The sequence below is a fragment of the Balaenoptera physalus genome, assembly GCF_965194825.1.
Source record: "Balaenoptera physalus genome assembly, chromosome: 17".
Lineage (NCBI taxonomy): Eukaryota > Metazoa > Chordata > Mammalia > Artiodactyla > Balaenopteridae > Balaenoptera > Balaenoptera physalus.
In genome coordinates this window covers 13,091,929-13,106,608 of record NC_138895.1, presented here as the reverse complement: position 1 = coordinate 13,106,608, position 14,680 = coordinate 13,091,929, and the positions used below count along the sequence as shown (strand labels likewise).

At 41.1% G+C, this 14,680-nt stretch overlaps 3 protein-coding genes across 5 annotated transcripts in view; 2 read left to right on the top strand and 1 right to left on the bottom strand.

Annotated features, from left to right (window-relative positions):
• PPP1R42 (protein phosphatase 1 regulatory subunit 42) overlaps window positions 1–2,348 on the top strand; it is a 41,879-nt gene extending 39,531 nt beyond the window's left edge. For both annotated transcript variants that reach the window (XM_082433703.1, XM_082433702.1), the window contains exon 8: window positions 1,192–2,348. In XM_082433703.1, the coding sequence (XP_082289829.1) occupies window positions 1,192–1,303 (112 nt within the window). In that variant the 3' untranslated portion in view covers window positions 1,304–2,348. The remainder of the gene's footprint in view (window positions 1–1,191) is intronic.
• CSPP1 (centrosome and spindle pole associated protein 1) overlaps window positions 1–14,680 on the bottom strand; it is a 220,981-nt gene that overhangs the window by 195,809 nt on the left and 10,492 nt on the right. The window contains exon 1 of one of the 2 annotated variants that reach the window (XM_082433603.1): window positions 2,367–2,592. The exons of the other annotated variant lie outside the window; for it this stretch is intronic. The gene's annotated coding sequence lies outside the window, so the exon portion shown is untranslated. Of the gene's footprint in view, window positions 1–2,366; window positions 2,593–14,680 lie in introns of those variants that run through there. 2 annotated transcript variants of the gene reach the window in all.
• On the top strand, window positions 2,694–12,977 carry TCF24 (transcription factor 24). Its single transcript, XM_082433924.1, has 3 exons — window positions 2,694–3,031; window positions 3,635–4,047; window positions 9,908–12,977. The coding sequence occupies exons 2-3, from the start codon at window positions 3,658–3,660 to the stop codon at window positions 10,019–10,021; spliced, it is 504 nt and encodes a 167-aa protein (XP_082290050.1). The 5' UTR covers window positions 2,694–3,031; window positions 3,635–3,657; the 3' UTR covers window positions 10,022–12,977.

The window sequence follows — 14,680 nt, the reverse complement described above, 5'->3', positions numbered from 1 at the left end:
CATTGATATAGCTATATAACAAAACAATATATTTTCTTCACTGGTATGTGTGATTATTTTACAATATAAAGATGACAAACTATTTGACACATTTAGAAAAAAGATAAGTATGATTTTAAGACCTACATCACGCTCAGTGAAATAAAATCTACGGCACTCTAAAATCAGATTAGACAAGAACTCCAAAGAAAGACATACTATAAAAATAGTATTCGGATTGTTCATAGGGAGTCAAGTTAAAGTATGCCCTTTATTGAGATAACAGATACAAAAAATGTTTTGCAAATAATGAAGAACCCTACAAATAGTAAATAGAATAGTATGGTAAAAAGCACAAGTGTTAGGGTCAATCTGCCTGGCTTGACTCCTGTCTCTGCCACTTACTAGCTATGTGGCCTTGGACAAGTTACTTCAACCCTCTGAGCTTTATTTTTCTCAACTGTAAATGTAAAGTCCTCAAAGGGTTTTTGTAAAGACAAAATGAGAAAATAAAGTGCTTTTTGTAAAGCACTTAGCACTTACGAAGTGCTAAATAAGGTACCTGTTACTAAAAATTTGAAGATTTTCATCTTCCATTTTGAATTTAATTGCAAATACTGGTTTCTTGCAGGAATCAGGACTACTCTAGAGTCATCAGAGGATTCAGAGAGGCTGCTTAGAGTGGCAGCAGATAGGACAAGGGGGGTGGCCTGCAGTGGCTGGTCTTGTTACATCAGTCCTTTCTTTGGAACTTGACTGTTGGGCAACTCAGCAGGCAACTAGCCAGGCATTATTAGCAGTGAAGTGCCTCTGCTGTGCCTGCACCTCCACCCCACCTCCTAAAGCAGCAGGAGACTCCAGCAGGCTAGGCTAGGGTGAGGTGTGTGAGGTGCCAGGGTGCAAAACATAAGGAGCCCTAAGCACCTGATTTGCCTACCCTAGTCTTGGCCCACCTTCCCTCCAATACTCTTATTTCCACATCTCTCCCAACTCATAGATTTTCCACACTCTTCCCTTCCTCAGGGGGAAAAAATCTTTGTTTCTGCTTCCTTTCAAGCCTGAGAAGATGCACACAGTTTAGTAACTAATCATTAGCCGTCACTATTGTTATTGTGTCCTAGATTATATATGTTTGCTACCTGTTGTGGATAACTTTCATTTCTGAAATAATTTAAACACTGTTTTTTTTTTTTTTTTCCTCTGTCAATACAGGAATCTCTCTTTGAAGAAATCTGAAAGCTTGCTGACAAAAAATGATGTACGTGAACCTCACCTTCTTCATAATTCAAAAGTAAAAGAAAATGTGTTTGTAAAAACCCAGTAAATTCAGCCTTAAGCGATCTGAAACGTGTGACTCTTTACCTTTATAGTATTACTAGGCAACATCATCCTTTGTGGTTTGTAGCTTTACGGCATCTCATTATATAAGAAGGACCTTTGAGTTCTTGTTTGATTTGCTTCTTTTTAGAATCCGAAACAGTGCTTTCCAACTGCTTTATTCCTCATTACATACAATTTACAGGGGAAATAAAGGTGTGCTTTCTCATTCACCAAAAGAAAGTAATCTTTTTTTGAACCAATGGTATTTTGGTGTGCTTCTTTCTTAAGTGTAAATCGAACTACAGTTACTGAATGGGAATTGAGATGAAAACCTGAGGATTCTTTTGATTCACTAGTATACTTAAAGTGTGTGGAATTCTACACTCAAATACAGTAAGTGCCACCATTACTATGCACCAGTCGGTAGCTCCAATTTTAAAATCTATGGTAAAGGATGAAATTATGTCACGTATACCAGAGCGGTTTCATTAATGCTATTTTAAATTCGATATTCCGTCTTGACCGCAAAGAAGGTGTTTTAACGTCCTGCTCTCCCCCTCGCAGGCACTGTTTTCAAGGATGGACTAATCACGTCGCTGGGAAATACGGGCCGTCCGGCCAGACTTCACTCCTGAAGGCGATGCGGCCAAACGGGCGGAAGCCACAGAGGGTCGGGGGGCGTCCAGGGCCCAGGCTTCCTGGGCGGCTGGGAACGGGCCTCGCGGGGCAGCGCCCCCTTTTCTCAAGGAGGCCGGAGAGAGCCCCTCCCCGCACGGCCGCCGGCCCCGCTCCCCGGGCGGGGGGCCCACGAGGGCTAAACACTTCAGGCGAGTTCCCCGCAGGGAAACTCCAAACCCGTCCAAATAGCGAAACAAAGCGGGGGCCCCTGGGCGCCGGCACCTCGGGGAGAAGCGACCGCGACTGGGGGAACTTCCTAAGGTACCACAGACAGTGGGCGCGCTCGAGCTAAGTGCAGTTTATCTCTGGGCGGCTCAGTAAACTGGTCACGGAATCCCGAGGGTGGAGGGACTACGCTTTAAGTAGTTAGGGCAGCGGGAGACATTTACCTTGTGGTAGAGTGAAAGGTGAGCGCCTCGAGGCGGCACACTCCACAGTTCCTCACAGAAAGTTACGTCACGCTCAACAAAACGGCCGCGTTCCCGCCTCGGCTCGGCGCCGGCCTGGAAGGTGCCGGAGCTCAGACTGGGCCCGAGGCGGAAGGGCGGCGGCGAAGCGAGCTAACTCGCGAGGCCGCGCTGGGGTCCCACAGCAAAGACCGCGGCTCTAGCCCAGCCGGCCGCCAACCCCGCGGGCGCTAGACGTGCGGCTCTCGGAGTCCCGCCCCGGGGAGAACCTGGACGCGGAGGGGCGGGGCCAGAAAGACGCCCCGCCCCCTCTGGCCCGGCCCCGCCCCGCAGGACGGTTGCATTAATGACTCTCCCGAGGCGACGGGCTGCTCGGAGAGGACCGAGTCCCCTGCACTGCACCTCAGGTTCCTGCGGACGTCAGCGGGTCCTTCTGCGGTCATCCCACGCCGAGCTTGGCCAGCACGCACGCCTCGCCTCGCAGGAGCCCGCATAAAAGACGCGTCCGGCCCGGGCTGGAAGCGGCCGTAGCCTTCGGCTGGACGAGGATGGAGTGACCGGCGCGGTCCTGGCCACGCAGACCCAGCTCGACGTTCCTCGCCTGCTCTCGCAGCGGAGCCGAACCTCGTACGGCCGCTCCAGGAAAGGTGAGGGCCCCTGTCCGACCCCCGCCGCGCTGCTCCCGGGCTTGGAGGGGTAGGGGGTGCCTTAGTCCCGGGAGAGGCCACCGATCCCCCGCTTCTCCGGCGGAAACTGCCCTGAGCTCCTGCCGTCGCCCCTGAGGTCCCCGGACCTCGGGAGCGAATGATGCGAGGGCGGCCGGCGTGGGCACGGCTGGCCCTGACGAGGCAGGGCTTCTCGCCGCGCTCCACGAGTTGACCAGCTTCATCTTTCCTGCTGGACGAGCGGGATAGCGTTCCAGAAGCGCGAACAAGTTCCGAACCGGAGCTGTGGTTCCGAAATCTTTTTCCCCGGTAGCGTAGCCCTTCTGATTAATTTGTCGGCGGAAAGTAAAGCCGGCACCGCGCTCCTCCTCGGCCTTCCAAGCAGCCCAGGAACACTCGGGCCCCACCACTCTCCCCAGACGCCGGGAGGCAAAAGCGCCCCAGTCAAAAGGTGCTCACCTCTGAGATCGCCTGGAGCCATGTCGGACGGCCGGGCCCGGCGCGCAGGGGGAGCGGGAGGGCTGCGCCTCCCCGGGTTAAACTCGACCGGCGCCCCGGCCTCACCGCGCCTTCCGTCCTTTGCAGGGCGCGCGGCGCGGGAAGCCGCTATGGACAGCGGCGGCCCCGCAGGCAGCCACCTGATCGCCAGCAACGAGCCCGCGCCACCGGTAGCTGCCACCCGAGACTCGAGCCAGGGACGGACCGGACCGGGGCCGGCGGGCCCAGGCGGTGGCGCGCGCTCGGGGGGCGGGAGGCCGGCGGCAGCGAACGCGGCGCGGGAGCGCAGCCGCGTGCAGACTCTGCGGCACGCCTTCCTGGAGCTGCAGCGCACGCTGCCGTCGGTGCCGCCGGACACCAAGCTGTCCAAGCTGGACGTGCTGCTACTGGCCACCACCTACATCGCGCACCTCACTCGCAGCCTGCAGGACGACGCCGACGCACCGGTGGACCCCGGACTGGGCGCCCTGCGCGGGGATGGTTACCTACACCCTGTCAAGGTAGGCGGGCAGGGCGCACTGCGGAGCCGGGGCCGAGAGCACAGCACCTTGACCGCGGGGTCTGCCCCTGCCTGGGCAGATACCGCCCAGCTCTCACCCCTCCTTCAGGGTGAGGCGGGGAACAGATCAGGAGAGCGACCTCGGCCCGCGAAGGCACCCGTAGCGAGGTCCCCACTGCACAAGGCTACTCCTTGACGGTTTGCAGGTAAAGGGCTTAAACCCCGGCTGGCTTGGGTAGGGGAGTCTCACGCCCCTTATAGGATGCAACCTACAGGATTCCTTTCCTAGATGAGAAGTTTCTTGCGGGTGCCTGGTGGGTTGCTTGGTTACACGTCCTGATAATTTTTAGTGTCCGAGTTACATTTATGAGCCTTTGAGGGTTTTTAATTTACATCATTGTTACCATTGTGGTGTTTATCAAATATTTGAAAAGTTTCAGGAATTAAACGGGGTGACGGAAGTATCTGCCCCTAACTAATCCTAGGAAACCAATGTTGAAAATTTTTTGTAAAGCTGGTAAGAACAAAAGGAGACCATTCTGCGTCCCCACACAGTAAATTTTCAGTCCGTTTTAATGAAGGTTAACGATCATGGACTAGACAACCACCAAGAATGTTAGAAAAACTATAATGAGTTTATGTCATTTTCATAATAAGTTGGCATATATGTTGTGTTCTGATTAAATATTCAAATTACATAATGTACAAAATTATCCAAGAGACTCCCTCTTGTATTTTTTACATTACATATAGGTAGAGTGGTCAGGGGTTTTGTTTAATACGGTATATATGATTATGATTCATTACCTATATTGCAGTATTTACACTCTCATCATCCTTTTCTCCTAGATTTGATTGTTTTCAAATCTTACATTGATCAGGTTTTCTGTTCAAAATGGATCACCTTCCCTATGTTTTCTAAAACTAAATATTCTAATTTTTGATTCCACCATTCTGAAGCATTTTCTCTCTCTCTCTCTCTCTCTCTCTCACACACACACACACACAAACAAATACAAAATTAGGATTTTGCCTTAAGTATATCAATGTTCAATAAATTATTGAATAATTATTATCGAATTGAGGGTAAAGTACATTCTCTAATATTAACTGAACTTAAAATTCTGTGGTAAGGTTTAACAAAATTTACTTTGCACATTTAACCAACATGATGATAGACTCAAACTAGTTCAAATATTAAGTATAAAAATTTGAAATATCATTTATTCATAATTATGATACACTATTCCATTCCATTCATGTGTTGTATAACCTCAGCTGGAAAGTTATTCATTATTAATTAAGGGGTTTTGTATTACTATTGATATTAGACGCTACTAATCTATTAATATTAGATTGATGTTCGGTACATTAGATTGCTATTCAAATATATCATTAATATTAGATTTCTTTTGACTTGACATTATACTCTAAGGAAGTTTATTTTAACATTAAGTAGGCTTTAATACAAAAGACATCTGTTAAATGCCTCTTTGTGGGAGAGAGAAATCAGATGAGAAATCCAGTTGTTTTTCACCTTAGTTTCTTGCAGTGCTTTTTTGAATGAGTAATGTTAAAACCATAATTTTCATGTAACAATAAGCTTAACAAGAGTTTTTTTTGCCCTGACTCCCGTACCAAATGTTTTTGTAGTCATATAACTCTTTAAAGAAAAATTAAATCTCATTTGTCCTCTGAATCAATTATTTTTATTTTAAAAGACAATCCTAGGGATAATGAAAGAAAGCCAAAGATTACCTCTTAAAGATGAAATTGATGATGGTTGAACAAGTGACTAGTCTATTTTAAAATCATTTACTGAGTGCCTGCTTTGTGCAAAGCACTGTTAGGAGAGTGACTACAATTAAGGGTAAGACTCAATCCCTGCCCTAAATGAGCATATAATAGAGACAAAGACAGAAATATAAATAACAGTATTATAAGAGAGAATGTTGTATGTGCCATAAGAGAGGCTATAACCATATGCAGTGGAGGTGCAGAGGAAAGAGATTTTACATACATAATTGAAACTGCCTGTAACACATTATTTTACAGAGACTACCAAAATGCTTAAATATTAAGTCTATCATTGATTAATCTAATGCCAAAGAAATAAAGATATTCTGATTATTTGTACTTTTTGGTTTACTTAGTTAAAGAGTGTTCCAAAATGACTTTGTTTTTCTGCCTTACAACATAAGGGGGTCTTTACTTTGATCAAAGATCCATTAACAAGTATTTCAAGGCCATAATTTTGAATCATCAGTTCTTATTATCAGTATTGGGGATTTAGCACTTGTTAGCATTATTGGGAATTTACATTATGAGTACCTCAAATGAAATTGGAAGGTTTAAGAGACTGGAATCCCAGGGCATAGCCTAAAACAGCAGTTTTTATCCCTTTGGGATGTGAGCAGTTCTGATCAGCACCAGTGTCTGAAAGGGCAGTGCTTCTCCAAGGGAACAGGGGTATATTTCAGACCCTTACATTGGAAGAAAAGCACAGATGGCTTTATTAATTGCATTACCCCTGGAGAATCATTGTTGATAACACAGATAAACAATAATTTCAAAAAATAAATACAAAGTTTTGTTATTTTGGAGTCATTTAACTCCAAAAACCAGGAATATATTTTTAGTCTTCAGTTTCAGAATCAGTTCTGGTTAATTGTATGAGTCTGCTAGATTGTTCTAAGCTAATGAAACTACATAATTTTAAGTATGACTTATTAGGTAAAGTAGAGGTCAGGATTGTGTTAATCTACACAATGCTAAAACAGACCATTGAGAAGTGAAATGTAAATCAGTCAGCTGGGTTTTTTGGCATGATGCTGACATGCAACCTAACCAATATTGTATTTATATTTTTATTTCTGACTCTTAAAACTATTTATGTGTCTATATTAAATTCATTTGAATAAAATCATTTGAAGACTTTTTGAAAATCCAGGGACACAAAGTTATTTAAAAGGGAAGTTTTATTAAGTACATGAAAAATCAGGCAAAAATCCACATATACATTTTTAGGTTTGCTTCATAAATTACTTACATACTAGCAAGGCTGTAAAGAACAGATGCCTTCACTTGTCTCCACTCTTGGTTGCATGATTTAGAGTGATTCTCAATACAGTGGAACCCAGGTAACACAGAGAACTAACAGGGAGCGTTCAGTAGTATTTTTATTTTATTTATACTTAGATGTGTTTAATTCACATTCTCAAATTATTATTATCTACATTTTCAAATGTAGAATTCTCACATTACATTTGAGGTTTGAACATGAGATTTTTATGCTCATGAAAATGTGGCAGGAGTGTAAAAGACTGAAAAGCACTGGTTTATAATATGCCTAAAATTCTGCACTTGAAATTGATGACCTATGCCCTACACTATTTGCTACATATGAATATTAGTCAGCTCAGGCTGCAATAACAAAATACCATAGACTAGGTGGATTAAACAACAGAAATTTGTTTTCTCACAGTTCTAGAGGCTGGAAAGTCCAAGATCAAGGTGCTGGCCAATTCACTTCCTGTGAGAGCTCTCTTCCTGTCTTGCAGCTGGCCGACTTAACTCTTTCTCAAAGAAGGGGAGCTCTCCCCCTTCTAAAAAGGCCACTAACCCTATCATGAGGGACCCACCCTCATGACCTCATCTAACCAAAATTACCTCCCCAAATATCATCACGTTGGGCGTTAGAGCGTCAACAAATGAATTTGGGGGAACACAAACATTCAATCCATAATACCATGACACTGGATTTTTCAGTATAATGCAGCCCTTAAATCTGATCTAACAATGCCAAATCCAAACATATCAAAAAATCCCAGGCTAGTTTCTAAAACACTTCATGTTACCAACTGGTAGCAGGGATCTCAAGAATAGGACCAACATGATATACCCAGAAAGTACAAGAATTCACATCTATGATTTAAAAAAACAAAACCTGAAATGGATTTGCAAAAATAAGTAACACAGTGTCAGTCTTATTACTGTATCGAACATAAAATACAAGTTTGTTTATAGGAAGATTATATAGGAATGGACCAATTAAATTCCAAGTAACACAGATGTTATATTTAATCTGTGTTAAAGTGTAGATTCCCAGCAGAATAATCTGAATTTAGGACTCTTAAATTCACTTATCCCATCTGGAGAAATAAAAATCACATGCCTACTTATTATTCCTGTGGCTACATTTTACATCTGGAATCCCAGTTTAGGTGACAGTAACTGTATTCGGAAGTATAAGGAAGGCTTATATTATTCCAGATAAGAACTGACTCTACCTTATACTTCTCCAAAGAGGTCCATTCTGATTTAAGTGGCCTGGAGTGTGACTTGGCCATCAGTATTTTTTAAAGCTCCCGTGTGATTCTAATATGCAACTTGTGTTGAAAACCCAGAGCTCTTACGGACTTTGGATTGTTAATAATTGTACCTCTGTTTGAGCACTGTGGATCATCTGCGAGGCATTTAAGAACATTTCATGGTGCTGTGTAACCAGCAGTCTGCCCATGAATGTTTGCTGGTGAAAATAGCCTGCTGCTCACAGCAGCATTTACTCTCTGGAGAGTGTGGGACCCCACTGCTGACCTTTAAGAGTTGCACTCTTTTAGTCTAAGGACTTACCTTTGTATTTAAAAAAAACAACAACAAAAAACCACTATTTCTCTGATTAGTATTCCAAGGACCTTAGAACTAAAATTATATGACCCTCCCCTCTTAAAAAAAAAGTCCAACCTGAAAGTACTACCTATGTAGTATATTTTTTCATCATCATGCCTGTTTGGAAATTAATTGTATTGTTTGAGAGGCTGTTCATTTTAAAGGTAAATTTAGAAAAGACACAATCAGAATACAAATGCAATGATTACTGAAAGGTTAGAGCTGTGTGATGCCAGTACAAGCAGACATTTAATCTGCATGTTCTAGCTATATAACACCAAACATTCTAATATGTGCAACTTCAAGATATTGCTTTTAGCTAGATAAAATGTTTAGATAGTTGAATTAGTCACTTTTCATTGTAGTCCTTTGACAAATGTAGATGCATAATACTTAACACATATAACTTTTTTTTTTTTAGTATTTTTTAAAATTTTTATTTATTTTTGGCTGCGTTGGGTCTTTGTTGCTGCGCGCGGGCTTTCTCTAGTTGCGGCAAGCGGGGGCTACTCTTCGTTGCGGTGTGCGGGCTTCTCATTGTGGTGGCTTCTCTTGTTGCGGAGCACGGGCTCTAGGCGCACAGGCTTCAGTAGTTGTGGCACACGGGCTCAGTAGCTGTGGCTCGCGGGCTCTAGAGCACAGACTCAGTAGTTGTGGCACACGGGCTTCGTTGCTCCGTGGCATGTGGGATCTTCATGGCCAGGGATGAACCCATGTCCCCTGCATTGGCAGGTGGATTCTTAACCACTGTGCCACCAGGGAAGTCCTACATATAACTTTTTAAAATATTTTTAAAGTCAGGGATCTTGTTTTAGGCTTAATTTTGTTTTAGGTTTAGTTTAACATTAAAACATTGTGGGTAGATATATTTTCCTACATTTAAATATATTCATTGGCCATGATTTTTTGCAGTTCTGGTCCACATGCACACGTATTATTTCATATAATTATAATCAAAGTCTGGGTATGTTTTGACTTTTATTATTAGCATTAATAATTTTATTATTAGCATTATTTACTTTTATTATTAACATTTTTTCGTGTCATCATTTTGACTTCATAATTACCATTGTTACTAGCTACATGATATTGCATTTGCATTGAGGTATTTGGAATTTTTAATATTATTTATTACACACTATATCTGTCACAGATACTAACTTTTGGATTCTTGTTTAAATATTCTTTTTCAGAAATGGCCCATGCGATCAAGATTGTACATTGGTGCTACTGGTCAGTTTCTGAAGCATTCTGTCTCTGGAGAAAAAATAAATCATGACAATATTCCAACAGACTCACAGCCTTAGGCTCTCCCCTGAGGGGGGCTGGTAGAAAGTGATGTCGTTGTTTTTAAATGATATGAAATAACTCTATATTTATTACATCAGACCTAACAAACATCATTTCTGAAAGTTTACATGTGAATCCATAGTTGGATGTTCAGATTTATCTAATCTAAATAAATGTGGAATGAAATAATCAGTCTGGTAAATAATGTAATAATAATAATGTAAAACACACAGCTTATCTATTCAGTGTGAGTCACTACTATATAGTGCAGGAGAAACTAATGGAAAAAAAGAAAGAGACATAGGAAAGCAAAGAATTGTGTATATATCCAAAGAATACACACATTTTCTGTAGTATATCTATTACAAACCGAAAAGCTAATATCTTCCTGGTTTAAAAAAAATAAAAGCTGGGTTTGTAAAACACCAGTCTTTCATTTTTGTGAAAACCAGTCTGTGCTTAATATTGGTCTAAGAAGCCATTCCACTTGGAAGGTCTGAGATCATTTATTCAGTTTTAGCTGAATATGTGTGAAAAGACTGTTGAGATAATATGACAATGCAGCAACTTCTACAACTATTTTTCCCTCTTAGAAAACTTGTTTGGAGTATTAGAAATGGTTTGCTTCCTAGGACAGGCTTGGCCACCTTCCTAGAGGATTATTAAATATCTTATTATGTTTCCAAATTGTGGAAGGCATTGGGAAACCCTGCAGCCCTGTGTGAACAGCAGATGGGTGTCACTGGGCAGCAGGGTTTGTCACCCTCCCCCCTGGTCACTCCATATCCACCCCACTCTCTTTCAGGTCCTGCACTAGGTGAACAGGTGCAGCTGTAGCCCCGTAGAGAGGGTGGCACATTCAGGCCTGTCAGGGGCCTCCAGCGAACCCCCGTGACCTTCACAGTCACAGCTTTGGCCAGGTCCCTTCTCCCCTTGTCAGCTGCTGTTCACAATCTACCTACTTGGCCCTTATGAAATGGGAGAAATCCTGTCTGATTTGGGAATTCTGGCGCTGATCTGCACCTTGAGGGGGTCTGAGGACACAGAGTGACCATCCTGTGATACAGGATGCCCTGATTTGGACCTACAAGCAAGGAAAGCCCTCTGCTATGGGCCTCTCCCACTGCCCTGCACATGAAGTGCCCAGGGAGCAGCTGTTCTGCCTGACTGAACCAGTGCTTTCAGTTTCACCAAAAGCTTGGGGGTCCTAGCTATGAAATGGAGACATTTGTCAGGGAACACACTGAATCTCAGAACAACAGGGTGCAACAGCGACACCTGGAAAAAAAAAATCATCAGTCTCTTTTGTCCTGTCTTTGCTGATTTAGATTCCCTTTTATCTCCCTTTCTTGCTTTCCTCCTCACTCTTTACTAGTCCACTGTCCAGGTGTAAAGTTCATTCATTTCTCGATAACCCCCAGTTTTAAAGTTGCTGGATTTCATCCAAGATTATTAAATAGAAATGTGTATGAATGGACTTGGTTGAATTAAGATAGCAGCTGAACCACCATTTCATTTTCTCCTCCATTTAACTCCAGCTTTTGGCAGTGAAATGAAGTAAAAGACTATTTGAAGGCAAAAACTATCATTCAGTTGATTCGAGGATGATCATGTTTTGAGTCATGTCTTATAGTTAGTTTGTAATTTTTATTATTTTAATGTGAATATACTCCTTGTAATGTGACCAAAGCATGTCTTTAAAAGAAAAGGCATACAATGAAAGCTGTCTACATATTAATATGTAGCAAAAATGTTTGTATATTTAAATATTTGTGAGTATATTTACCCACTCATATACCACTGAAAGGAATAAAAAGTAAAATGAAATGGATTCAGCCATTCACTATCATAAATTATTGGAATAAGAAGTGCTAAGAATAATCTTTTACCTTAAGGTATGAAATCAGAACTTCTTTAAAGTTACCTGGAACTGAACTGTAAACACTAAATGTGATAGCAAGAATTTCAGAAAAAAATGGTTTTATCGCTAATAATCTATTTGGTTATAGTTGTTAAAGCATTTAACTGGGGAAAAATTATGACTATTGTTGAATTATCAGACTTTTCTAAATCCTCCTGTTAAATCGTTAGTCATTGTCTTAAACAATATTACTTTTTATTTCTTCTTGTCCAGTTACAAATGTTTTAATGCCAAAGAACTATATTTCTGTCATAGGTTTTCATAGCATTTTATTAAATTGCTAAATATCTAACAGCTTTTGGTAGGTTGGGAAATCTGAGGTGAAATTGCGTATTTTCACCCGAAGTTTCAATGGAGCATGCTGTTTTAATTAATGGTGCATGGTCAAGATAAAGGATAAGATAAAATAAAGCACTAATTTGAAAAGTAATTTAGTCTGCTAAATTTACATCTGTCTCTATCGTCATTTAACAAATAATGAAGGTACACTTGAAAATCTTTCTAGAAGATAGATACCTACTTGGTATTAGCTTCTTCACCATGCTGTCCTTAGTGGAGTATATATAATAGGGTGGGGAGGGGGTATATCTGGATCACAGTATTATCCCATAATCTGCAAGGGAAGTTCTCACTTAAATTTCTGTCAGTTCATTCACCTCTCTCAGTAACAGTCACAAAAAAAAATTTACAATTCCTCTATAGTGATAATTTGGGGGGATAAGGAAGTACATTTTTAGAAGCAGAACCAGTTCCAACAGACTTTAAAATATTGTGTCTTTTCCTGGTTGTAAAAATACTTGTAGTGCAGTTTATTGTATATCAGTTATATATCAGTAAAACTACATTAAAAAACTCCAAATAGAACTACCATATGACCCAGCAATCCCACTACTGGGCATATACCCTGAGAAAACCATAATTCAAAAAGATACATGTACCACAATGTTCATTGCAGCACTATTTACAATAGCCAGGACATGGAAGCGACCTAAATGTCCATCAACAGATGAATGGATAAAGAAAATGTGGCACATATATACAATGGAATATTACTCAGCTTACTTACTTATTATAATATTACTTATTATAAAAAGGAACAAAATTGAGTCATTTGTAGTGAGGTGGATGGACCTAGAATCTGTCATACAGAGTGAAGTAAGTCAGAAAGAGAAAAATACCATATGCTAATGCATATATATGGGATTTTAAAAAGCAGTACTGATGAACCTAGTGGCAGGGCAGGAACAGAGACACAGATGTAGAGACCGGACTTGAGGGCACGGGTGGAGGGGACGGGGAAGCTGGGACAAAGTGAGAGAGCGGCATGGACATATACACACTACCAAATGTAAAATGGATGGCTAGTGGGAAGCTGCTGCATAGCACAGGGAGATCAGCTCGGTGCTTTGTGACCACCTAGAGGGGTGGGATAGGGAGGGTGGGAGGGAGACGCAAGAGGGAGGGGATATGGGGGTATATGCGTACGTATGACTGATTCACTTTGTTATACAGCAGAAACTAACACAACATTGTGAAGCATTTATACTCCAATAAAGATGTGAAATAAATAAATAAAAATGGAAAAAAAAAAGTATATACGTACCTGTTTTAAAAAACAAACTTAATAACAAAAAGAAATGAAGTGGAAAGTAAAACTACCACAGTGGAGGTGGGTGTTTGGGATAGAGCAAAGGTGAGGATATCTGTTTCACACGTTACTTGGTGATAAAAAAATACTGGTTTTACATTTTGATAAGGGTTTTTTGACCCAACTACTTCAATCTGCAGAGTTACAGATATCCTAAACAGTAATTTTCTTATCTATTCATGGAGATTTTATTTAAACTTAGAAGAAGCTGTACGAAATAAATAAATAAATGCTGATTGTCCTCACTGAAATGCACAGTATTTTAGTTGAAATTGCTTTTTAGGCTAAATTATTCAATAATTTATCCTTCTTTCAAAAAACCTCATTTTATATTCACAAAAGCAACTAACCAGTTATTATCAAAGAGAAATTCAAGCTCTAGTAAGATCTCTTTTTTGGTTTGGTTTGTTTGTTTGTTTAGGGGGGAGGGGGAGAGGTATAGAGTTAACTCTATATATATTTTCCAGCAGTATTTAATCTTCTTCTTTAGTCCTCGGTGTGTCAATAGTGCCATTCTGAGGAAATAATCCAATACAGACAAAACATCTCCACCGTGGCCAACATAATTCCCTTAGAAATCAACACATGAATTGTATTTGGCATCTTTTAAGACAAATTGCTTCCTGGCTTTATATAAAATTGTATTCTTAGCTGGCAGGGAGAAGAAATGATAAGTCAAACAGATTGCTTCTGATCCAAATTCATGTATTAGATACCTTATTTTGAGAGAGGGGTTTAATCTAAATGCTCTTTCCCAACTCTGTATAGCTTATTGCAAATTTTATCAATCATGTAATTTATTTGAAAACCTATGAACTTCAACTCTTCCAGCACTGGCAGATTCTGTCTTAATCTGATGACAAACTCTTTTTTTTTTTTAATCATTGATGCATGATGTGATATCTACAGTTTCCCAGATGACTTACCACTAGTAGTGTACTATTGCTGTCTTTCTCCATGGTACACACTTTTGATTTTTTAGTTTTGTTTTTCTTGTTATTGTAACCAAAAATATACAAAAGCTAAGATTCCAAATGTTTGAAAGGAGCACTAGGGGAATAGTATAAAATTGTATATCTCAAAGAAAATTAATATGTACTTTTATTT